This window comes from Apodemus sylvaticus, chromosome 8, assembly GCF_947179515.1.
Source record: "Apodemus sylvaticus chromosome 8, mApoSyl1.1, whole genome shotgun sequence".
Lineage (NCBI taxonomy): Eukaryota > Metazoa > Chordata > Mammalia > Rodentia > Muridae > Apodemus > Apodemus sylvaticus.
In genome coordinates this window covers 107,132,202-107,156,592 of record NC_067479.1, presented here as the reverse complement: position 1 = coordinate 107,156,592, position 24,391 = coordinate 107,132,202, and the positions used below count along the sequence as shown (strand labels likewise).

Sequence of the window (24,391 nt, the reverse complement as noted above, 5' to 3'; positions counted from 1 at the left end):
CTCCTCAATACGTAACTCACACAATGACCAGATGGTCTGTTTTAAAAAGCTTGCTATATACTGTACTCTGTCTTCCTGGGGTAAAACAGGAGGTATTAGTAACTCAGATCCTTTTCAGTTTGGACAACTTCCCTTACTGGATGTCAAATTAATGAGGTTGTGCTATAAAGAACTTGCTGCAAGACAGGTGATAATTATTTCAGACTTACAAATTTCCTGGCCAGGGTTTCAACTCAGATGGAGAGGAAGTGTAAATGAGTTGCCTGTGGCTGTGGACACTGTTCCGAGGGTAACTGTTTAGCAAGACACAAGATGGTGGAGTAATTGCCTCCCCTGGCTTCTGCCTTACTTGGTAAACCTCTGTCTCAACAAGAAATGTTACCTAACCACCTGCTAAATGGAACACCTCTATTGTTATCGTCTTTCCCAATGTCAGATGAGTGGAGATTTCCTGAGAGCGGTGCCCTGACCTCCGACCCAGCATGGGGCAGTCCGTCTTTGCTCCTAGATGGCGACTCCCACACTGCCTCGCACCTGTGGCTGGGAACCAGCAAGGACAGTGACCCTGACCAGGCAGAGGAAACCCAGATGGCTCCCAAGGACATTTTCACCTTTTCATCTAGACCAAGATCAGCTCCTCATGGGAAGAGTCATGATATGTCCCCCAAGGGGTGTCCATTTATTCTGGACCCACAAGAGGACATCCGAGTGACCAAGGGAGACCCTGAGTTGGAAGGCGATTTCTATGGCAGTGACAGCAGCGAAGAGGTACACTACTTGATGAGTAACATAGGCTTAAAGCACTGTCCCGTGACTGCCAGTGAGCACTCAACATGTCGGGGATGAAAGAGGGGAGTCAATTGCTATTTATAAAAACGCAGCAGATTGCTATGGCAGTCAACGGTTCCATCCGGTTGTTATGGTAACTCAAAATTTGTGGATTTTTTTTTTATTATTAACTGCCAATTTCATGTTTAATTATGGAAGCCAGTTTTTCAGTTGTTTATATTTTTTCATTTTAAACTTTGCCTCACAGAATCAGAAATAATTTATAGTTGAGTCTGTGATAGCAAGAGCGCTGCAAAGCCGACAACCCTGTATCAGGGTCTGCAGGGAGGCTGTGCTGTGACTGCTAAGCATTTGGAATTGACACATTGCTGGCTCCTTCCTCCCTGCCATCTTCTCACCTTAGACCTATTAGGACTCGTTATTTTCCATATGGTCTCAGAATTGCAAGAGTTGTGCCAATTAAAGTTTAGATAATGAATCATGAATTAGTACTGGGACTCTCCTTACGGAGGTGTTTGTCTGGAATTGCTTAGAATATAAATACGTTGTAAGCTAGAAAACTGATAAAAAGTTTTCTTATAAATTTGTTGACACCAGAATTTGGCTTAGCAACACTTGTTTAAAAACTAAATACTGTGGCTTCAACTCTAAGCAAAGTGAATTTGGGGGAGCGTGCTTCATCAATGTGTGTGCACATGTCTGTGTTTGTAGTCCCTGTGTGTTGGGCACACTTGTGTACATGCATGTTGAGGCCTCCCTCAGGTGTCGTTTTCTACCTTCTTGTTCTTCCTGAGGGACGGTCTCACCCTTTCCTGGGGCTCACTGAGTAGGCTGTTGCTGCAGGTCTGTCTGCGCCTTCCTGGGTGCTACCTCACCCAGCTTTTTAAGTGAGTTCTAGGGCACAAATCCAGGTCTTTCTGCTTGTCACACAAGTACTTTACACATCTCTCCAGCCTTATAAATATATTTATCTTTATTCTTAACGATGGTAATTTGTATGGGCTAGGGGAACATATTATAAAAGCACCGTAGCCATGTTAAAATTCAAGAAAAGATGTGCAAATACTACGATGTAGAAATAGTTAGAGAAACTCTGATGTGTGCTTCCAAACTTGAAACGGCTGTAGCGCGTGGGAATGCCCTGGGAACTGTGCCTTGCAGATTAGGCTCACACCTCCCAAATCAGAGCCAGGTGAAAATATGGGGGCATAGCTTAAAGCTTTAGCAGTAATTATGGGGTTTATGACTTAATGAATTTTGTCAACAAAATATATGAGGATCCTTTCTATATAATATCCTGGGTTCTGTGTATGCTGAAATCACACCTGATGCCAAACATAGTTCATTTCATGCCACTATGTTAAGGGTTGGTATTAGACATGCCTATGTCTTTTGTCCCTGAAATTATTAAGTTGTAAATATTAGAAAATAGACTTCGTCTTCCTTGTCTAATAGGGTCTCCGTCTCACATCATCATTCCTTGGGCAAACTGGTCAGTCAATTCAAAGCACTCCAAATGTACAAGGAATAGGCTATGTCTTTCCGAGAGGCACACAGCACTATCTTTCTTACTTACACCCGGAAGAGCACTTTAATACTGGAAATTTCCTGGCAGTGAAAAATAGCAATTTCCTGGGAAGCCATGAGAGTGGTTTTCTTAGGAAGTGCTGTGGAAGGAGCGTGCCGTGAGGAACCTAGCTCCTCTGCTTGGACGGACGGACGGACGGACGGACGGCACATAAGCCTCAAGCAGTCAAGCTCTCTGAGGAAGTGAGGACCGAGTTCTGCGGGCTTGAATTCGATATTGCTTTATGTGCTTTCTTTTTCTATTATCTCTTCTGCTTCTGATACCATTCAGTGTTTATTATGCAAAATGTGTTTATTAACAACTCTGAAATGGAAGTAATCCACCATGCAATACCCCCACCCCAAGATCTGACTGCATAGCAATCTGCTCACCCTGTGCCAGGCCTGTCTGTGTGGCCGTAGCATATGGCTTGTGTCTGGGGTGGGGTCGTGTCATTGCTAACACCTGCCTGGCTCACTGTTAGTCAGAGTTTCTTAGGAGTTCCATCAGGGAAGGGACAGAAGCCTTGCCATATTATGGAGTCAGAGATATAAACAATATACAATCCAAGATATTAAAATGCTAAAAAAATTTAAATATGAACTATATGTATTTAGGTAAGTATAAGTACAAAATTAATTTCCTCTTTTTTGTTTTGTTCTGTTGTTTGCTTGGAGGGTGTCATATTTTCTTGCAGGATAACTTCTCCTATTTATTTATTTGTTTATTTATTTATTGTATAGACCGTAGGAAACTGAAGTATAGTTTTCAGTGTCTACTTTATATACACCTCCAAATTTTAAGAAAGATTACTTTAGTTAGCATGTTAATGTTAGTTATGTTGTTCAAGAATGTTATGTCCTTAGGATAACATATAGATAAAAGCATTAATATTTTATTATCTGAACAGGTAGTAATTATATTACTTATATACTTGAAATTCATACCCAATAATTTAAATACTTTATGTAATATTTGACAAGTGAGTGATATTTAAAGAAAAATTTGTTCAAATTCAGTAACATATAAACCGGGTAGAATCACATTGTGTTATTATTATAAAGGAAAAGTATACTTTTATAGAAAAAACTAATTAAAGTTTCAGTGATATATTGCCTTTATCATTTAAGGTGCTGCTAACTTAATTAATTAACTCCCATCGGAGATCACACTGGGAGAGCCACACTTAGCGGTGTGAGATCTTAGAATCCTCGCTTGCTCTTGGCTTGGTGTGGGTTTTTGTCCCCGGGCTGTTGTGTGTGCTTGTGCTCAATTAATTTGAAGTTGTACCTTGTATTCGAAAAGCACGTTACAGAAATATATTTCATGATGAGCTATAAAATTGAAACTACCATGTAAAATTAGGAAAGCTGTTAAACAAAGGGCTTGTCACACTGTCACAACATCTGAAAGGCCATTTGGCGTTTCGTCATTGTTCCCAACATGGCTAGTAGGTGCACCTGGCTTGCAAGCTGAACTAGCTTTAAATTAATGTTTCATTATTCCCCTAATTTAATTTTGTCTAGACCCATATATAGTACTGTCACTTTCCAATACCTCAGCTATGGCTGTGGGGCACATGCTAATGCGATGGCTTCAAAGCCACCTCCTCATCCTGTACAGTTCAGATTGCAACATTCGCCCCCTGGAATATCCATTTTGGACACTAATAAATATAGACTGGCTCCCTGTCACATTCCGGTGAGGTGGGAAATCTTTTCTATCTTCTTTTCATCCACTGCATGGAAGTCTGCAAGGAACAGATGTGTAAACATCAATGTTAAACCTGTATTTGTTCTTTCCTGGTATTGGTACTTTCAGGGTAATTTTTTTTTAACATTCAGTAATTTAGTTATTTTCCTTCATGCTGTCTCCTAATAGAATACATTTCTGGGTTATGCTATAAGTTACTCACCTTTACCTTCCTTTGATTAGCTCATTCACACATCTGTATACATATAAAGAAATGAATCTTTGATCCACATGGGACATTTTATGTTTCTGTGTAGTCTTTGAAAACTTTTAAATGGCAGTATATGCACTAGGAAAATGGAAGGATTTTTTAATATATTGCCTCACATTTTATTCCTGTATTACAATGTAATGTACTCTCCAGAATGGCCTGCCAGACAAATCTAATATTTGTTCTGGGTGAATAATCCTTTTTGGCCTGTCCCTATCAGCATGTCTTTATATTACTGGGGCACTTTTGAAAAAGGCAAAGGCCTCTTCATCCTTTCCACTAGACTGTGAAGTGTTGTATGGGAGGTAAAGAAAGTATAAATCAGTTCTGTGCTTAAAAGCCAAATTTCTCCCATTTTTGGTAGGAGTTATATACATCTTTGCAGATCAATGTTTGGTTTTAGACGGAACTTTCTGTAAGAACTCTTTAAAGTGTTGTGAGTTAAAAGACTATCTATCTTGCTGAAAAATGTGCTTTGTTTGGACAATTATAGGAAACTTAGTACTTCTCCAATTTAATTGGCTATTTAATTCTACTTTCCTATCCCATACAGTCACTGCCTCCCAGCAAAATCACAATACTGTAACAGACATAACTGGCTCAGCCCAGTGTCGGACAAGATGAGGGTGAGGTGCTTGCTAAGGACTTCCCTGATCTCCTCTTGCTTCTGTTTACACACTAATAGGAAGAAGTGTAAGACTCTATGTCATCCACAGAGACCCATATCATTACTTTGAGAGTTTCCTGTAGTAGCCAAGAAGTAGAAATATTGTTTGGAAATAGTCGTTATGAAGTCATTTAGGATACATTGGAATGGCCAATCTTGTCATCAGGAAAGAAGAAATTAAGTTTTCATTTTTGAGACTGTATAGCTACACTCTTTCTTCAACAACATAGGCATTATCTCTACTATCTCAGCTACTTGCCAGCCCTGTTGTCTAGCTGAAAGGGGCTGTCAGTTAGCATATTTATAATAGTGGCCAAAATGAAAACTTCCTCTAGCCAGATTGCAGTTTCAGTTTGCCATTGAAGGTGAACTTGGAATATTGCAGATGCATTTTGTTACAGAACTGTTAAGCATGTTATAAATGTCTTTTCTTTAGATAAATATGATTATCCAGTTTTACAAAGGCTAGAAAGAGTTGTGTCCTAACTCATTCAACACAAAAGTTGTGATTCAAAGAGCCTGGGTCCCATCTGCTCTAAGTCAGTGGCCCTCAAGAGTCATTAAAATTACCTTTTTCAGAATTACAGCTCAGCAAGAGCCATCCATTCTGTGCATCTAGAAGTGATTGTCCAAATGCCCATCTGCAAGGCCTTCTAAGAAATGTAGCTCAACAAAGGAAGTGCAGGCTCCTCAGGGAAATCATCCTCTTTAGCATACATATGCTGTGCTACAGTTAATCAGGCACACTCCATTGATGTCCCTGGCACTGGGGCATGACTGAATATTTAACAAGCAAATGTTTCTGTGTCCAGTAGACAAGCAGTTCAAGAGATTTGAGTTTTTAAAATATTATTTGCATATATATGTAAATAATAATATATATTTATAATATATTATTTATATGTATGTATGCATGCATGCATGTATATATATATGTGTGTGTGTTTGTGTATGTGTGTGTATATATATATATATATATATATGTATATATATATATATATATATATATATATATATATATATATATATATATATCCAAAGCATTTTGTACTGGTTCTTCTGAGAAGCAGATGAACAGATTCCTAGAATGTGAAAATGGTAGATGACCTCCTTACTACCTCTAACAAAGTTCATTCAGCTGCTGTGTGGGTTTTCGGTAGTTCTGTGACCAACTAAAGGGAGAATGAAGCTGTTCAGTCCATTCTTAGGAAGCTAACTTCTCATGCATGTAACAAATAGATAGAGCTAACACAGACATTCTCAAACAAGTTGAGCCCAGATGAATTACAGATGTGAGATCAATGAACAACATCTATACCTTATAAAAGAGGCAGAAGCATTACTGAAGAACAAGATGCTCTCTGTCCTCTCCTTGGAGAAGACTGTAGGACTTCCCTCTAAATGAGGAGCCGAGCCACTGTCAAATATTAATTAAACTTAGTCTCATATATCATTTTGTCCTTCTCAATCATCTTAATGCTATTTCTGAATCTGGTATAAACTACACTTAGTGATCCTGGGGCAGCCACTGGGAACGTATCTATGGTTCCCTGTGCAGATTCCCCAGTTACTTTCCTCTCTGTGTATTTAAAAGAGCCCAGAAGCACATTGGCATGGAAATATACGCACTAGGGTATATACCTTCCTCCTGGCTGATCTCCAAACCAGGATATGTGAAATATGTGAGCTGAATGCTGAGGTCCGCGTGTGCGTGTGTAATTTCATGTGTATCAGCTCTGCTTACGCCAGGCAAAAAGAAAAGGGATCCTGTGCAAACAACTGAAAGGGAGTAAAGGCTGCACCTTGATGCACTGTGGATGGAGAAAGACTTCTGACACAGTGAACTCACGCCCGCAGGGCCTGCTGAATGAAGCAGCACATCTGGGTTTGTGTCAGTCTTCATAAGAGGGTATCTGTGCCCTAGAGGGACCTGCCTTACTGCCTTTTACTTGTGGGCAGCATTGCTTTTGCTGCTGTCCTGTCTCTGGCATTATAGGTTTTAAATTTCATTTAACTGACAGAAGAATATAAAGCCTGTACAGCTTAATGGTGTGCAAATACATACACTTTTTTCTTTAAATCAGGATAAGCATATCTTCTCCACCTTATTTATTTATGGCAAAGACTACATAAATCCTTACCTCTGGGTTTCTAGAATACACAGTATACCCTTGGTATTCATGATTATCCTATGGTGCTGAAGCACCAGAACTGGACTCTTCTGACTAATTCAGTACCCTTGCTCTGTGTGGCTTTCTTACCCTATATTGCTTTAAAAATGCTACACATGACATGTAGCCTAGTAAGTTCTGGATTAATGCCAATTGGTTGCAAAGGCTCCCAAATCCATCATTGACCTACATACATGTATACACCAATGGCTTCCATTTCAGCATAGAGGTCAAGCTCAAGGCCTAGTGTACAGTAGGCAAGCACTCAACCTACACCCCAGTTTAGTGTGTGTGTGTGTGTGTGTGTGTGTGTGTGTGTGTGTGTGTGTGTGTACAAGCACAATGAAATGGAAGATGTGCTTTGATTAAAAAGAATCCCAATGCCACTTGTTCATATCAGTTAAAAATAAATGTTTTTGCTTTGTTTGTGTTGTGTTTGGGGAAGAGAGAAAACTATATAAACTGTATAGCAGCCAGACCAAAATTTTAGAATGGAAGGGAGGGAGGAAGGAAGGAGGGAGGGAGGAAGGAAGGAAGGAAGGAAGGAAGGAAGGAAGGAAGGAAGGAAGGAGGAAAGGAGAGGAAGGGAGGGGGGAGGGAGGTGATGGGAGGGGAGGCAGCATGGCTATGCCTTAAAACTAACCCAGAAAGTGCTTGCTCACTGCCATATCTCCCTTCCTTTCTAGACAAACCTGAATAGACCCCTTTTCTGTCTTTATGAAATGAAGTGTCAACTCCACTCATTCACAGTAACTGAGGAGAGGCCCACCGCACCGGTGTTGCTGGCACTCTTTCTAGCATTCTGTCCTAAGACAGGTTCTTCAGCAGTGTGAGCCTCCTCACAGCATCCAGCGTTAGGTAAGAGAAGCACACAGTAAGTGGTTTGCATGAGAGAGTAGTGCCTCCCTCCGGGGACTATGTCAGGTTCAGAGAGAGCCACGGTATCACCAAGCTTTCTTTACTATCTGTGGGACTCTAATCAAAGCTTCTAATTATTTGTAAAAATACATAAACAAATATTAGGCCTGATAAGTACCAGCAAGAAATGTCCCTAAGAAATAGACCCTCTGCAGTTGTCATACAAATCAGCAAGCTGTTCTTGGCAGAGGCTTTAAGACCAAGCTTGACAGCACTTCTGTCTGCTAATCCCAATCTACTTCCCACATACCTTCTTCCCACAGAAAGAATCGGTCGTAGGGCAGCACGGGGAGCCCCTCTTAGAGCACTGCAGAGCGGTTGGGTACAGCGGCCTCTGCTCTTAGCATGAAATCAGCCTGGCTTCTCCATCACCAACTCCTTAACATTGGCACCTTCGCATTGTCTACTAAATACAAGAGTCTGCGAATCGGCCCCCTTCCCGCTGTACGGAACATGTAGGGACTAGAGCCTGGGCTCTAGGGACCTCTACCAGCAAGGCTTACACACCCGTCTTCAGAAGCCCAAATGAGTCATGGTGAGAGGCAGAGAAAGGAAATTCAGTTGGTGTGCCTACACTGGGAAGTACGAAGACCCAGTGATTTCCCCAAGCCCATCTTCAGGGCCCTAACATAATGTTCAGATTTAAATAGAGGGAGAAAGGTATGCATAGCTGCATAGTCCTAGCAGTACCCAAAGCTGCATAGTCCTAGCAGTACCCATAGCTGCATAGTCCTAGCAGTACCCAAAGCTGCATAGTCCTAGCAGTACCCATAGCTGCATAGTCCTAGCAGTACCCACAGCTGCATAGTCCTAGCAGTACCCATAGCTGCATGGTCCTGGCAGAAGCATGAGGTGCCCACCTTCAGGCCCTAAAGGTGGTCTGACAAGGTGCCAGAATTGTCTGAAATCTCTTTCTGGGAGACAAGCACCTAGTTTTTTACTCTTAGCATGAGATCCCTGGAGGAATCTGATTTCCTGTTGATCGTTGTTTCAGTAGTCTAATGCCCTAAAGGAGAGCAGAAATGTCACTCCTCGGGACATTCTCTCCCCTGCCAGGACACTTACACTGTCTCCACACTCCACAAACTGCTGCTTGCCACTCTGTGTCATTGTGCTATTCTGCTTCAAATCACCGAGTTCCTTGTTGCCTTCTAAGTGAAATCTCCAGATGGCAGGGCCTTAGTCTACCATTATGCTCCTGCCAGCCACGTTGCCTACACACGACTCTACAGATGATCACCAAGAGAGGAAGTGAGGAAGGCAGCAGCAGACCCTTTAAAGAGGAGCTCTGCTAATTCGCTCCCTGTGCGGTACTCAGATGACAGCACACTTCCTCGCCGTCACATGCTCTTCATCATCAAGAGGAAATTTCACCTTCCCGAAGGGGTCATTACAATTGAACATATATGAAACTAAACAGTCCAACATTAAAACCAAATATTTTGTTTGAAGATACCAAACTTTGTTAATAACTGCAAATTTGGTTCTGTGTGACTGTGTGATGGCTGAGGCACGGTTTGCTGAGGCTGTGTACATTTGGTGTCAGGGCACGGGTCATCAGATACCACCTAATGCCTTTTAAATGTGCTACGATCTGTCCCCTGATGCAAGCTTATTTAACACTCATTTGCTTACTGTATGTGAACATTAGCGAGTCAAACTAGGAAAATCAACCATAAAGTACATACAAGGATATAGTTCTTTCTTTAGCTATTATAATATGGCAGGAAATTTTTATGATGTAATATATAATATTGTATAGCATGGAAATAGCACCATATTACTCCTTTCTGATACTTATTCTTTCTGTGGGCATTGATTTTAGGTATAGAATTGTCTTCTCTCAGCTCTTTCCTATGGATAAATCACAGAACTATATGTGTGAAACTCTCTAACATTCACTTCCAGCTTTGCACGCAATTATATTGAAGAGGATGTTGATCTTCTCTGGAAAAATAAACTTTCCATTCAAATGTTCATGTGAGAAAAACACGGCATAAAGCGCATTTTCTTATCTACCGCTCTTAAGCAGTAGACGTGCCTGGGAGCAGTCAGAAACGACCCACTAAGCCCACATTTTCTTAGAATACCATTTCTTCATTTAAATAAGCTAAATTTCTTCAGCTTTGCTTCTCTCTCTTCGTACAGTTAGCTTTGCATGTAGACAAAGTGCACCATTCTTTTGTGGATCCTGTTTTAAATATTGTTTAAAGCAACTATGCGGATATTTTTTAAAATGTTCTCTGATTACTTACTTGGGAGTAGAAAAATATGCCTGATCTAGTGTACTTAGCATATGGGAAGGCATTTTAGCAAATAATTAGTACCTATTTGTAATGCATATAGCTATTTTAGCTGCTCAAGTGTTTCTCTTCATAGTAAAGTAAAATAGTGTTTTATTCGTAGAGTGTATTAACTTGTTAAAAACGTGTACTTGGTATCTTATTCACAAGTTTCTGTGCAAAGTGATTTTCAGTGTATTCCTCGACTGGGATAACCACAGTATCCAGGGTTCTCCAGTCCCAAGTACCAGGACATTTGCACGAGCCCACTTCAGAGTAGGATAAGCATACAGGAGGTTTCTAGAAAGGCCTCCCTGGAAGCAGGAGCACCAGAAAGCAGGAATCCCTCAGTGAGACAAACAGATAGAAATAACTTAAAAAAAAATAGCATGCTGCTCAAGGCTCTGGAGAGGAAAATAATTCACCTAATGTATATATGAAGATCAGTTTATTAGGTAGCTCACAGAATCAGAGGTTTCAAAATCCCACCGTGGCCATTCTCGCTTGGATAGCTTGGGGAACCAGTAGCTGCTCCCACCAGGAAGCTGGAAGCCTCAGAGGAAGAGGGACTGCAGGCCTAGAGCCACTGGTGCACGTCAGCACTGGAGCGTAAGAGCCTGTGGCCTGGTATGCCCAGGCCATAGCACCAACAGGAAGTGCCGGCCTTCCCCTCTGCCCTATGCACGACCACATCTGGTTGGGTAACGGGACTCACACTGTTTGCCCTCAGTCCCTGACCCAGGTGTAAAGCTTTTCTGGAAACAGCTTTACAGACACACCTAGAAAGTGTACTTTGACAATTTTCTGGGCATCTCTCAGGCCAGTTGAGTTGACAGCCAAGATTAACGTCACAAATGGACGTGGCATGTCTCATACCTTTCTAGCCCTAAAGGAAGGAGGGAAGAAAGGTGTTCTTAGAAAAACCCAGATGCCCTGACCAAAGCAGAGGAGCCTACCATCCTATCACATGCCCGCTTCAGCAAGCAAAACTCTCCAAAAACAAGTCAGGGAGCAAAGCTGAAATGGATTCTAGAGGGGTCTGCGTGTGGCTTGGTTGTGGTTTCTGTGTGGGAGGGACTTCCTGCTAGGTTGTGCTTTGGCACACTTGAACCGTTACAGCAGTGCTCATCCTTCATCGTTTGGGTGATCAGTAATGCATTTTCTCTCCCCTTCAGATGGTTTAGTTCATTTACAGCAGCTGTTAAAGAGTGTGCCGCACATCCCAGGGATAATAGAGTGCCTCATGCTTTTAATGAGAAAGATAATTATGTGCTTTTCATCATAATAGTTATTTTTATTTCCCAGTTACTTCCTATAATTTGAGTGATCACTGTCTGCAAATTATAAATGAGGACCTTATTTTTTGAGCCAAAAGCTTGCCAGTTAAATTGACAGATTTTCAATAACAATCCACATTAGAAACCATAAAAGCATCATTACCCTCTTCGTTTTCTGGCCTCTCTGCAGCAGTTTCACAAATAGTAAATGATACAAGTGAAGGTTAAGAGTAGAGCCGTGTCCTCAGCTGAGTCTCCGCACTGGTCGTGTGGCCACAAACTCGGCCCTCTGTGTGGCTGGCCGCCCGCACGGCCATCAGGTTGGCTTTTCCCTTTCTGCCTTAGTACATTTCTCTCTCCCCTTTCTCATAAACTACACGCAGAAGTTGAAAAATAAACAAGATGCTGCAGAACAAGCCACACTATATTCTACTTTTTCCAAACATGAAAATGTTTATGTATCATGTCCAAAAAAACTTCTATATTTGTTACAGTACAAACCTTTGGTTCATTTGTGCTCTGAGTATTTTGAAATAAGGAGCTACCTAGCACAAGTCATGGACAGCCACCTCTTTGTCATCAGTAAAGTAGAAGTGGCTGATGTAGGTGAGCATTTCTGTGTGTGCCACATCCCGTTGTACTAAGCTTTCGTTTGATTTTCACAAAGGCTCCAAGAGACAAGACTCTCATAGTGCCCACTGCTCAGAGGCGGGCACTCAGCTGTCCAGGGACAACAGCTGCTAGAGGTGCAACTTGAGCATGCTCTGAGTAACTCCGGAATCAAAGTCTATGTGCCACCTGTAGGGAGAATAACGGTGTGCCACCTCTTTCTAATGCTGACAGCCTCTCTTCAAGCAGTTTTCAAGCAGAACACTGAAATCTGTTCATACAGAAAGATCAAGCAACTTGTTTTATGGCAAGTTAGGATGAAAGTTGTCTCTAGGTTTTTTTTCATGTTTTTAATTTATAAAATTATAAATTTAAATTCATAAAATTAAATTTGGATTGTTAAAACAATCCAAAAGACATGGATTGTCTAACCTTGATGTACTTTTACTTATTTGATTCTACCAATGAATTGAAATGAATAGAATCACCATGTAGGTCATTCTTCAATGCTGCTTCCCTTGACCATAGCAGAAGCAAGCCTCGATGACTCTTTTTTATCTAAACATCCCTGTTACTTTCCCCTGACTTCTTCGCTGTCACAGTTAAATATAGTCTGTCAGTCTATGTATCCAAAAAGTAGCTTACTTCCTTTTTTTTAATCAGAACTAAAATCAGAACCCAAAAGTAAGCGTGTAAAGGCACAAATGGCCTTAAAAGTTCACCACCTCTCATCAGGGTTCTGCCCTGTACCAGGGAGTGTCAGGAAGAGCAAAGGTACCAAAGTTTGGAGAGAAAGCTAGTGGCATGCTCCATCCATTCTCCTCACTCGAGAAGCACCTGAGTCACAGCACTTCCCAGAAACCCTTTGGATTTTTTCAGGAGATTTTTTTTTCTTTTCTACTTTTCCAAGTTCAAAGCCCAAGTTTCACATGTCTCTTCTGCCCTACAGCAAGCTTTTAAGTCACTATTCTCCTTTCCAGCTGAGGAGCCAGACTTAGCAAAGGCCCGAGCGGCATGGCTTGGGGAGGAGCGTAGTCTTTGGTGAGGAATAGGGCACCAAGGTGTTGCTTTCCACTCATGTGAAGAAGCGTGGCCTCAGTGTCGAAACTCAGAGGATGGGCTGGAGGGGCGTCTCAACCATGGGGAGCTCATACCGTTGCTGAAGACCCAACCTCAGTTTAACTCCAGTTGCAGGGTTCCTCAAGCCTCTTTCAATGTCTGCACTCACGAGCACATACCTACTGACACATAATTGAAATTTTAAAGTAAATAAATGGTTTGAAAACTCAAACTAATCCAGTATTATCTGTGATAACACATATAATCACTGAGGTCCATGGTTCCCATTTCTGCGACCAGCCAACTTACATTAATAAGGCAGAAGGGTATTGGAGGAGTGAAATTGCTGCAGGAACAGAGCGTTTTTCTGAGACACAGTCGAAGCACAAGTTCACATTCCTTGTTTTTCAGTGGGTTCTAAATGCTTGCAACTAAGAACCTATGAAAGTTTTCCTCAGATCCTGTGCCTTCTCCACAAAGGATTCCCCAGAGACCCAGAGAAATGGCTTCTCCTCTCAATTTAACTACTTTACCAAGAGTCTTTTCACCCAACAGAATTCTTTCTTTAAAATGTTTGGTTCAGCCTTGTTTTTAGTGTATTATCAAGGTGCAATCATCACCACAGTCATCCCAAAAGATGACAGTCCCAGTCAGCAGACATTCCCATCACCCTCACCATGTTCTGAATAGATGTTGGTCTCAGTGTCCTCTCTCTTCCTGTCCTGGACATTTTATACAGAACCATGTGACCTTCTGTATCTGATTTTTGTTGAATATATACATCATAGCACATGACTCATTCTATATTAGGATTCTCTAGAGGCAGAACTGACAGAAAACACACACACACACACACACACACACACACACACACACACATTTTATATATATAGATATGTCTAGCAATGGGAAGCCCAAGGATCCAGTTCTTTTTAGTTCACAAGGCTGGGTGAATATGCTGGCTATCATCAGAATACGCTGAAGTCCCAAAGAAGCAGGGTCTAATGCCAATGAAGGAATGAACGTGCCACTGAGAGTGAGGGCAAGAAAGGAGAGAAGAGCTTCTCTCTTCCATGTGTTTTATTTAGGCTGCCACCCAGAGTGGCCCTGATTAAAAGTGGCACTTTCCACTTCAAAAGATTTCAACTGAAGGTGGGTCTTCCCACTTAAATGATTTACTTAAGAAAGATCGCTCACAGATGAACCCAGCTGCTTGGGTTTTAGTTCATTCCAGATATAGTCAAGTTGACAACCAATAACAGCCATCACACCACACCTGAATCCTTTATATGACTATATCATATTTGCTTACTCATGTATCAGCTGGAGTTTGGACTGCTTCTATTTTTGGCTGTTATAAATGAGGACACTATGAACTTTCATAGCCAAGTTTTCCTGTAGGCATGTGTTTTCGGTATTCTTGAGTACACATCTAAAAGTAGGATCTCAAAGTCATAGGAAACTCTGCTTATACCTTGGGAAGAGCTGCCAAACTCTGTTCCAAAGTATCTGCTCTGTTTTCCGTTCCCATAAGCAGTGTCTGAAGGTTCCAGTCTCTGTGTGTGCTAATCCTCGTTTCTTGTGGTCTGTCTTATAGTTAAGCTGTCCTAGCCGCCGTGAAGTTGTAGCTCACTGATTTGGGTTTGAATTTTTGTAATGATGAATGATGTTGAACAGCTTGCCGTGTCTATTATCCATTTCTATATCTCTTTGTGATATATGTCGATTCGAGCCTTTTGCCTGCTTTTAATTGGATTATCTTATCATTATTCATTTACAAGAACTCTTAATAGAATTTGAGTGAAACCTGCTTACCAAATATATGATGTAAAATATTTACTCCCACCCCGTGGGCTGCCTTTTAGTTTCCTTAAGGCGCCCTTTGAAGCATGGCCATTTTAAATTTTGATGAACCTGTCATTTTTCTCTGGTGCTGTGCATTTGGTAATATATCTGAAAAGCCAATGCCTGACCTAAGGCTACAAGTATTTATACTGAATGGTTTTTTTTTCTGACACTTTTATAGTTCTGACTCTTCAATTATTTTTGTGGCCTATGTCGATACTTTGCATGGTGTTGGGAGATGGTCTACCTACATTACTTAACATGGAAATCCAGTGTTCCACCATAGCTTTGAGAAGAGAATTTCTCCCAGTTTAATGATATGTGAGATGTATCTGTAACATGCCTGTCTATTCTCTCTGCCAGCACTGTATTCTCACTATCATCCTAACTCTGTGTAAGCTTTGGAATCAAGAGTTGTGCCTTCTCCAGCTCCACTCTTCCACTTGGTAGGCTAGCTAGGTTCCTTGCATGTCTGTATAAATTTGAATATCAGTTTTGGCATAAAAGGCAGCTGAGATCTTGGTAGGGATTTGCCCAAACAAGCCCCTCTGTTGCAGGCTTGCTGTCCAGGATGGGGCTAATGAAATAGCCTCTGGTCCTTTGGAGGGCAGGCTGCTATGGGAAGTCCTCTGTCATAGGCACTGCACTTTGAATAGTATTTTGAGAGGCAAGTCCCATATTTTTTCTTCTTTCCATCTCTTGATTCTCTTGCCTTATGATGTAAAAGAACCTTCTCTACCACATGACCCCTGCCATGTGTCTCTGGCACCCCATCAGAGGCCCAAAGCATCGAATCTGCCCCGTCTTAAGCTGGGACTTCCAGACTCGCCATCCATGCTACGTTCATGACCTCCAACACAACAGTGCATGATGGGAGACCGGCTAACAGGACTGACGTCAGAGCTCCAGATCACTGTATGAATATTACCATCTCACCCCATACTTAGCCTTCAAACTCAGGACGTATCTTTCTGTTGTTCAGTCTTTCATATTTGTCATCCAGTGGTGCTTCATCGTTTTCATAGGCAAATTTTAGCTTCTTTTTTTAAATTTACTCATAGTGTTTTATCTTTTGTATGGAATTGATTTCCCTATTTTATTTTTAGGTGTCCATTGCTAATATATAAAAATACAGTTGGTTGGTGTCTTACTACCTTGGTGAACTTGTCTGCTTGTTGTAGATTTCGATACATAGGATTACATCACTGTGAAAAGATAGTGTTACTCCTTCTTTGTGCCCTTATTTCTTTTTCTTGCTTTATAACCTTCATAAATTGTCACTGATGGAATTTTTTCCTAATTTCATTGATTTTTGTGCTTTGCCTAGTGTGGTCTTACTGTTGAAGTCTAATACAGACAAATAACACCAGCTAGGATATGTACATGATGCCAGACATCAATCTTGAGAATTATCCTGGTATCACTATGCAGTTGCCACTGCTGGGCTAGCGCTGTGGGCCATACATTTGGATTTTTGGCATGTCAGGCATTGCTACCTCCTATGCTGGACACCTAAAATAGACTCCTCCAGGTGACAGGACGCTGCTGTATAAGAACATCTGTTGCATGCCTAAGGTCGGGAATTCCCCTCAGTACTAGAGGTTAAAAACACCGACAAGGACAGATGAGGCTTCTCTCCTTAGTGGGTTATGGCTGTTGAAAAATATATAGAGGAATCTATGCAACTCTTATGGGGAAAAACCAAAATGTAATAGACTTGTGGAACTGGGCATCAGACTGGACACCTCAGTGATGATCTGGGTGCTCGTATTTGATCTGTGATCCAAACCTTATGAGACACCAGAGGTGCAAGTAACATGGGAATGGTGTTGTAGGCATCAGAAACGCTGGACACAAGGTTTCAAGAATGAAGTTGGGCAGTGTGATCAAAAGGTAAGTTAGAAGATAGATAGAGAGAGAGAGAGAGAGAGAGAGAGAGAGAGAGAGAGAGAGAGAGAGAGAGAAAGCTCATGTTTTTAAAGGAGGGCAGCCTTGATCCCAAGGACAATAATAAGTATTTGGGGGGCTTTGAGTAAGGCATTAAGATAATCATTGACAAGCCTCTGACTTGTCAAAAATGTGTGCAGTGGGCAGGAACAGAACAAGGTATTTCGTGGCAGACTCAGAGTCAAGGTGAAGGCAAGCAGTAGAAGATGTTGGAGGTATGGATGTGATATTAACTTGTTATGTGGAAGAGGAAACGGCAGAATTAAGGATGGCCTTAGGTTAAGAAGTTGAGAACCTGGACAGATAGTCATGTTGTTCTGCTGTGGAGCTCAACCCTTAACTCAGCCTCAGTGTCCCACCACCTGGAGTCATGGGCAGCCCTCCCACTGAAAACCACACTCTTACCAAGCAGGAAGCCACGTTATAACAAAAGAAAATTAAAGGCTCTTGCTCAAGGAAAGAGGAGAAAGGAGAGAGGGGGGAGGAGAGAGAGAGAGAGAGAGAGAGAGAGAGAGAGAGAGAGAGAGAGAACTATCTGTAGCCCTCAACTCAACTCTTAGGAATGTTTTCTGAAATTGATTTGCTGAGTGCTTGGTAAACTTCTCCTTTGCAATGTTTTATTCATATTTTAATAGAGTTCTTTAATATGAAGCTCAAATATTTTTAATTAAGAAGGAAGTGCAGCCCCTGGGTAATATTGCAGCCACATAGATAGCTCTGGTAATTAAACTTCTCTGGATATACAACTGCATTCAAGCCATTATGAATGAGTCGTTTTAAGCCTGCAATGTCGTTCTATGCATCTTTAAACAAACAAATGAACAGACTTATCTAACAAGCTTGGAAGCCCCACTTGCAGTGCATATGCGGACAAAGTGAGAGTGTGTGTAGTAGCCAAGAGAAGGTGGGCTTGTGGAAAACTGGTCATCTTCATAAGAAAGACTCAAGGGCCAGAGTACAATTTCAGTTGCTTTCCTTTGGGGAAAGAATTATACAGTAACTCATAATTTTTACTTTAATCTTCAGATCTCCATTTTTATCTCAAAGTTCAATTATAGACGAATACTTTTTAAATGTATTTTAGGCTTTGTTTAATCTAGGCATATTGTTACTCAGTAAACTGCAACACCATTTAGCATAACATGTAAAGGGATTATATTTACTGTCCCCCTCATGTGTTTCAGCCCAGTATTAGAACAGGAAATAGATATCACCATATTTATTAAAAAGTAATAAAAGTTTATATAATTTTTTGCTCTCCAAGCTTAGTAAAAAACGAATTTTTAAATTATTTTTAAGTTTTAAAGGCCTTATTCCATTTATATAACGTTCCACATTTTCTAAGTTATATAATACTCTATTCAAAAGGAAGCCATCTGTCTCTCTTTGAATTTTCCACAGGAGTATGCCATTTGCAGCTGTTTCTCCAGCAATACCCCATTGTTTAAAGAATTTAGAAATGTGTTTCTGCGCCTTTGCTTGCTTCAACTACAACAATATCGCTTTGTTCCAAGCACCTGCTCTGAGATCAGGTTCTCTGCGTATTGGACGAGTGTTTACCGCCCTGGCCCGGTTGTGCAGGTTCACTTAGAGGTGGCGCACCTACATTTGACAGTGCCGTCACAGGTGCCCACTGGCCTCATGCTGCCCTGGGGCCCACTGACAACAGGCTTCTCCAAACACAGTACTCCATCAAGCCTACTTGAACATCCTTCCTTCTAAGCAGATAAGTCAGGGAGTTGTGGATTCAGGGGCCTGGGGCACCAACTCCAGGCAGACAAACCTGCAAGAGGCTGTGCGGCAGTCTTCCCTCTGAGGCTGTGCGGCAGTCTTCCCTCTGAGACCTTGGACTTGCTATTTGTGTCTTCAGCCTCAGTTATTTCATTTGAAGACCAGAGGTTGGGGGGAGACAATGCTTGTTCATAGCATTTTTTACTATGAAGTAAAATTGTGTGTGTAGAACATCTGTCCCATAATCCAATGGGCCATCGTAAAAGAAAGACTGGTACATTTACTGACTGCTCAGTAATATGGAAACCACTATTTCTGTCACTCTAAAAGCGAATGAAACCTTTGCAAATTAACAAAGTTCCAAAAATTAATTATGATGACGGTTTGGTAAGTGGCTGCTGTTATGAGCATATGGTTTGTGCATTCCATTATTGAATAAGCTCTACATTGAGTGAATTCATGCGTCCCTTATATGAAATATTTGGATCAGGAATGGGGATTCTTTCCTTCCCCCATCTTCCGTGTGCCTGCCCTGGTCCCAGAGCTAACTGTAGGGGGTGTTGCTTCACGATTGATGGGCAGAATTAAATTGTGGCAAAACTGGCATCATTTCATAGTCCAGGATGCTGAATCATATTGAACATCTCCACCAGTTAATAGCTTTCAGGAACGTCCTGATATTTATGCTTAAACAGAATTCTTCTCTTTCCTCTCCCCCAAAAGGCAAGGTCTTTACCTAAGTTTTGTCTAAATTTATTGCTGAAACTACAGAATCCAGGGATTAAGTAGCATTTATGCTGTCTGTAAATGTCTGAATCAGCAGAGGAGCCTGGCCCTCGCCCCTCTGCCCTCTGTACAGGGAATATTTAATCCCAAATCCTACTGGTGCTACTGTTCTTGGGATTTACTGCATCCAGTGTCAAGTTTGGTTGTAAGGTCCAGTTCTCGAGAGCAGAAGTTACATGAAATAATGAAAGGCTAAGGGATAGTCTATAATTTGGGTGGCATTGTTGTAGAACAGTAGAAGCCATTAGAACACTCTGGCGTCTGTAAGTGGGCACCTTGGTAGTGACCACTGTCTGCTACTGTCATGAAGAGATGTGATTTCAGATTTTCAAACTGGAGGAACTGGGCCTGGGGAGACAGGTCCAGGGAAAACTCACCATGCAAGCAAAAGCACTGGAGTGTGGATCCCTAACACCTGTATGAGTGTCGTGTGGGTGCTGGGGCCCATCTGAAATCCCAACATGATAAGAAGATAAAAGATCTCTAGAGCAAGCTGCTCAGTTAGATGAGCTGGATCAGGAAGTTTGCCGTTCAAGTGAGAGGCCCTGCCTCAGTATATAAGGTAAAGAACAATCAAATCGAGAAAGACAATTGACATTAGTTTCTAACTTCCACATAAAAGAAAACTTTAAAAGACTTTTTTAATCTAAACACCAACATTCATGTAAGCATATACACACATAAGAACGAGAGGGGAGAGAGAAAGAGAGAGAGAGAGAGAGAGAGAGAGAGAGAGAGAGAGAGAGAGAGAGAGAGAGAAGGGGAGAGAGAGGGAAATAAAGAAAGAGAACAAAAGAAAGGTATAGAAAGAAAGAAAGAAACAAAGAAAGAAAGAGAAAGAAAGAAAGAAAGGAAGAAAGAAAGAAAGAAAGAAAGAAAGAAAGAAAGAAAGAAAGAAAGAAAAGAAAGAAAAGGAAGAAAAGAAAGAAAAGAAAGAGAAAGAAATGGAGAGACAGGAAGAACAAGAGAGAGGGAGAGCGAGAGAGAGAGAAAGAAAGAAAGAAAGAGAGAGAGAGAGAGAGAGAGAGAAAGAAAGAAAGAAAGAAAGAAAGAAAGAAAGAAAGAAAAGGAAGAAAAGAAAGAGAAAGAAATGGAGAGACAGGAAGAGCAAGAGAGAGGGAGAGGGAGAGAGAGAGAAAGAAAGAGAGAGAGAGAGAGAAAGAAAGAAAGAAAGAAAGAAAGAAAGAAAGAAAGAAAGAAAGAAAGAAAGAAAGAAAGAGAAATGGAGAGAGGGGGAGAGAGGGAGAGAGAAAGAAAGAAAGAAAGAAAGAAAGAAAGAAAGAAAGAAAGAAAGAAAGAAAGAAAGAAAGAAAGAAAGAAAGAAAGAAAGAAAGAAAGAAAGAAAGAAAGAAAGAGAAAGAAATGGAGAGAGAGGGAGAGAGAGAGTTTAGAGCCTGCCATAGCTAGTTCAATAACAGTTTAGGTGGCAGCTTGGCTTCTGTTGGCAGTTAGTGTGCAAAGGTTGGTCATCGCTCTTCTTAATCCCACTAAGATGTTCCATCTTCACGCCCCAGACTTCACCTGGCTCACTCGGCTCTTCCCATTTCTATAATACTCTGTAGCCTTACTTACTTAAATACCTCAGTTCCCTAACGAAAAGTTTAATATCATTTATTGAATACTGCTCTGCTTGTCTCGTGTCCAAGGCTACTGTTGCCTAGACGATGTCATATCCTTGTATATAAGACCTCAACTTGACTCTCCCACACTTCTTCTAATGTATATTTAATTATTAAGCACTAGAAGTACCTTGAACTCAAAAGATAGCTGCTGGAAAATTAGAAATCAGTTTTCAACTTACTGAAAGATTAATAAAAAGAATCCAGCTATAATTATCAGAATTCTTTCTGCAAAATAGCAAGTTGACAAAGAAAATGTATGGAAGCATGTTTCTGTGTAGATCATGGGTTATTATGTAGTCTACAAGCACAGCACATTAATATAAAAAATTTTACTAATAGCCAGAAGCTGGAAAGAACCCAGATGTCCCTCAACAGAGGAATGGATACAGAAAATGTGGTACATTTACTCAGCTATTAAAAACAATGAATTCACGAAATTCTTAGGCAAATGGATGAAACCAGAAAATATCATCCCGAGTAAGATAACTCAATCCCAAAAGAACACGCACACATGCTATGAACTCACTGATAATTGGATATTAGCCGAGAAGCTCGAAACCCAAGATATAATTCACAGACAACATAACGCTCAAGAAGATGGAAGACCAACATGTGAAAACTTTGGTCCTTCTTAGAAGGGGAACAAAATACCCATGGGAGGAGATACAGAGACAAAGTGTGGAGCAGAGACTGAAGGAAAGGCCATCCAGAGACTGCTCTACTTGGGGATCTAGCCCATATACAGTTACCAAACCCAGATATTATTAGGGTTGCCAACAAGTGCTTGATGACAATGGCTTGATATAGCTGTCTCCTGGAAGGCTCTGCCAGTGCCTGACAAGTACAGAGGGGGATGCTCTCAGCCAACCACTGGACTGAGCACAGGGTCCCAAATGGAGGAACTAGAGAAAGGACCCAAAGAGCTGAAGGGGTTTGCAGCCCCATAGGAGGAACAACAATATGAACTAACCAGTATCCCCAGAGCTTCCAGGGACTAAACTACCAACCAAAGAGTACACATGGAGGGGCCCATGTCTCCAGCCACATATGTAGCAGAGGATGGCCTTGTCAGACATCAATGGGAGGAGAGGCCCTTGGTCCTGTGAAGACTCGATGCCCCAGTGTGGGAGAATGCCAGGACAGGGAAGCAGAAGTGGGTGGGTTGGTGAGCAGGGGGAGGGGGAATGGTATTGGAGGTTTTTGGAGGGGAAACAAGGAAAGGGACAACATTTGAAATGTAAATAAAGAAAGTATCTAATTAAAAAATAGGCAGAGTTTTTAAAAATGCAAACAACAAAATAAAAATAAGTAAATTAAAATTTCAAAAAAAAAATCTTTCAAAGCTTGCTTTGTGGCCCAGCAGTCCTCTACTGTATGTGTGTTGGGGGCCTCATATCAGCTGGTGAATGCTGCCTGTTTGGTGCTCCAGTGTTTGAGAGCTCTCGAGGGTCCAGATTAATTGAGACTTCTGGGCCTCCTACCCTCCTCCTCACCTTCTTCCAGCTTTTGCCTAATTCAACCACAGGGTTCAGCGACTTCTGTCCACTGGTTAGGTGCAAATATCTGCATCTGACTCTTTCAGCTGCTTGGGTCTGTCACTGGGCCTTCTTTTCCTCGGGTGCCTCTCCATTTCCATCACTGCAGTTCTTTCAGACAGAAACAATGATGGGTCAGAGTTTTGACTGTGGGATGGCAACCGATTCCTCACTTGATGCCCTGTCTTTCTGCTGGAGGTGGGCTCTATAAATTCCCTCTCGACACTGTAGGGCATTTCCCAAGAGTCTCTCACCTCCCAGGTCTCTGGTACATTCTAGAAGGTCCTCCCAACCTCCTACCTACTGAGGGTGCCTGTTTCCATTCTTTCTGCTGGCCCTCAGAACCTTAGTCCTTTTCCCCCACCCAATACCAGATCATGTTCCCCTCTTTTCCTCCCAGGTTCCTCCCTCCCTGCCCCCTTGTGGTTGCTTCCTTCTCCCTCCTAAGTGGGACTGCGTATCCTTACTTGAGCCCTTCAGCTTGTTGACCTTTTTGAGTTCTGTGGACTGTATCTTGGGTATTCTGTACTCTTTTTTGCCTAATATTTACTTATTAATGAGTAGATACCAGGCTTGTGCTTTTGGGTCTGAGTTACCTTACTCAGTATGATATTTTTCTAGTTCCATTCATTTGCTCACAAAACCCAGGATGCCCTCATTCTTAATAGCTGAGTAATATTGCATTGTGTAAATGAACCACATTTTCTGTATCCATTCTTCTGTCATGGGACATCTGGGTTGTTTCCAGTTTCTGTCTATCACAAACAAGGCTACTATGATCATAGTGGAACATGTGCCCCTGTGGCATGGTGGGGCATCTTTTGGGTATATTCCCAAGAGTGATATTGCTGGATCTTCAGGTATATCTATTTCCAATTTTCTGAGGAACCTCCAGATTAATTTCCAGAGTGGTTGTACCAGTTTGCAATCCCACCAGCAACGGAGGCCTTAGACTTCATCATTGTGCTACCCAGAGACATATATCATGGTCACAACAAACTCATAGAACCATCATCCCAGTTAAGAAAGAAAAACAGTAACACCTCAGAGGTTCTACTGTGTTCTATTACTGAACTGTAACTACTGTAACTGCTGTCTCCAGGATACGTTTTACCTCTATATCTCTCTAGTGTTCTCTCTCATAGCATTTTGTTGGTCAGAGTCAATAGTACAATCATGGTGGCATAGATTTCCTGTGTGTATGAAACATCATTTATTATCAGTTTTACCAGGCAAAGGGAGGAGTATTCAGTTGAGAACTATTAATATATCTTTTGGTGAAATTTTAGACTTTTACTGAAACTTGGTTGAAACAGAGGAAGCAGTTTCTTACTATAGGATTTCGGTTATTTATAGCTATGTTCATCCCTGTTCCCTTAGGTCAGTATTATTTCTAAAACAGTAATGTGGAAGTGTTACTTTCTACTCTATTTAAAGTTTTCCTATGAACATGATCTGCATGCTTCTGGCTTGACTCACATTTTTGGCTTGAGGATTGGAATATACTAGAGGATCACCCATTGTAAAGTCCCAGATTAGACCCTATCTTCCCCCATGAAGCTTCCCTGGAGTCACCATTAGGATTATGCCCTATCACCTACGTCTCACTTTAGAGTGGACGTA

At 41.4% G+C, this 24,391-nt stretch overlaps 1 protein-coding gene across 2 annotated transcripts in view; it reads left to right on the top strand.

Annotated features, from left to right (window-relative positions):
- Cfap20dc (CFAP20 domain containing) overlaps positions 1-24,391 on the top strand; it is a 263,394-nt gene that overhangs the window by 175,227 nt on the left and 63,776 nt on the right. For both annotated transcript variants that reach the window (XM_052190249.1, XM_052190250.1), the window contains one exon: positions 437-768. In XM_052190249.1, the coding sequence (XP_052046209.1) occupies positions 437-768 (332 nt within the window). The remainder of the gene's footprint in view (positions 1-436; positions 769-24,391) is intronic.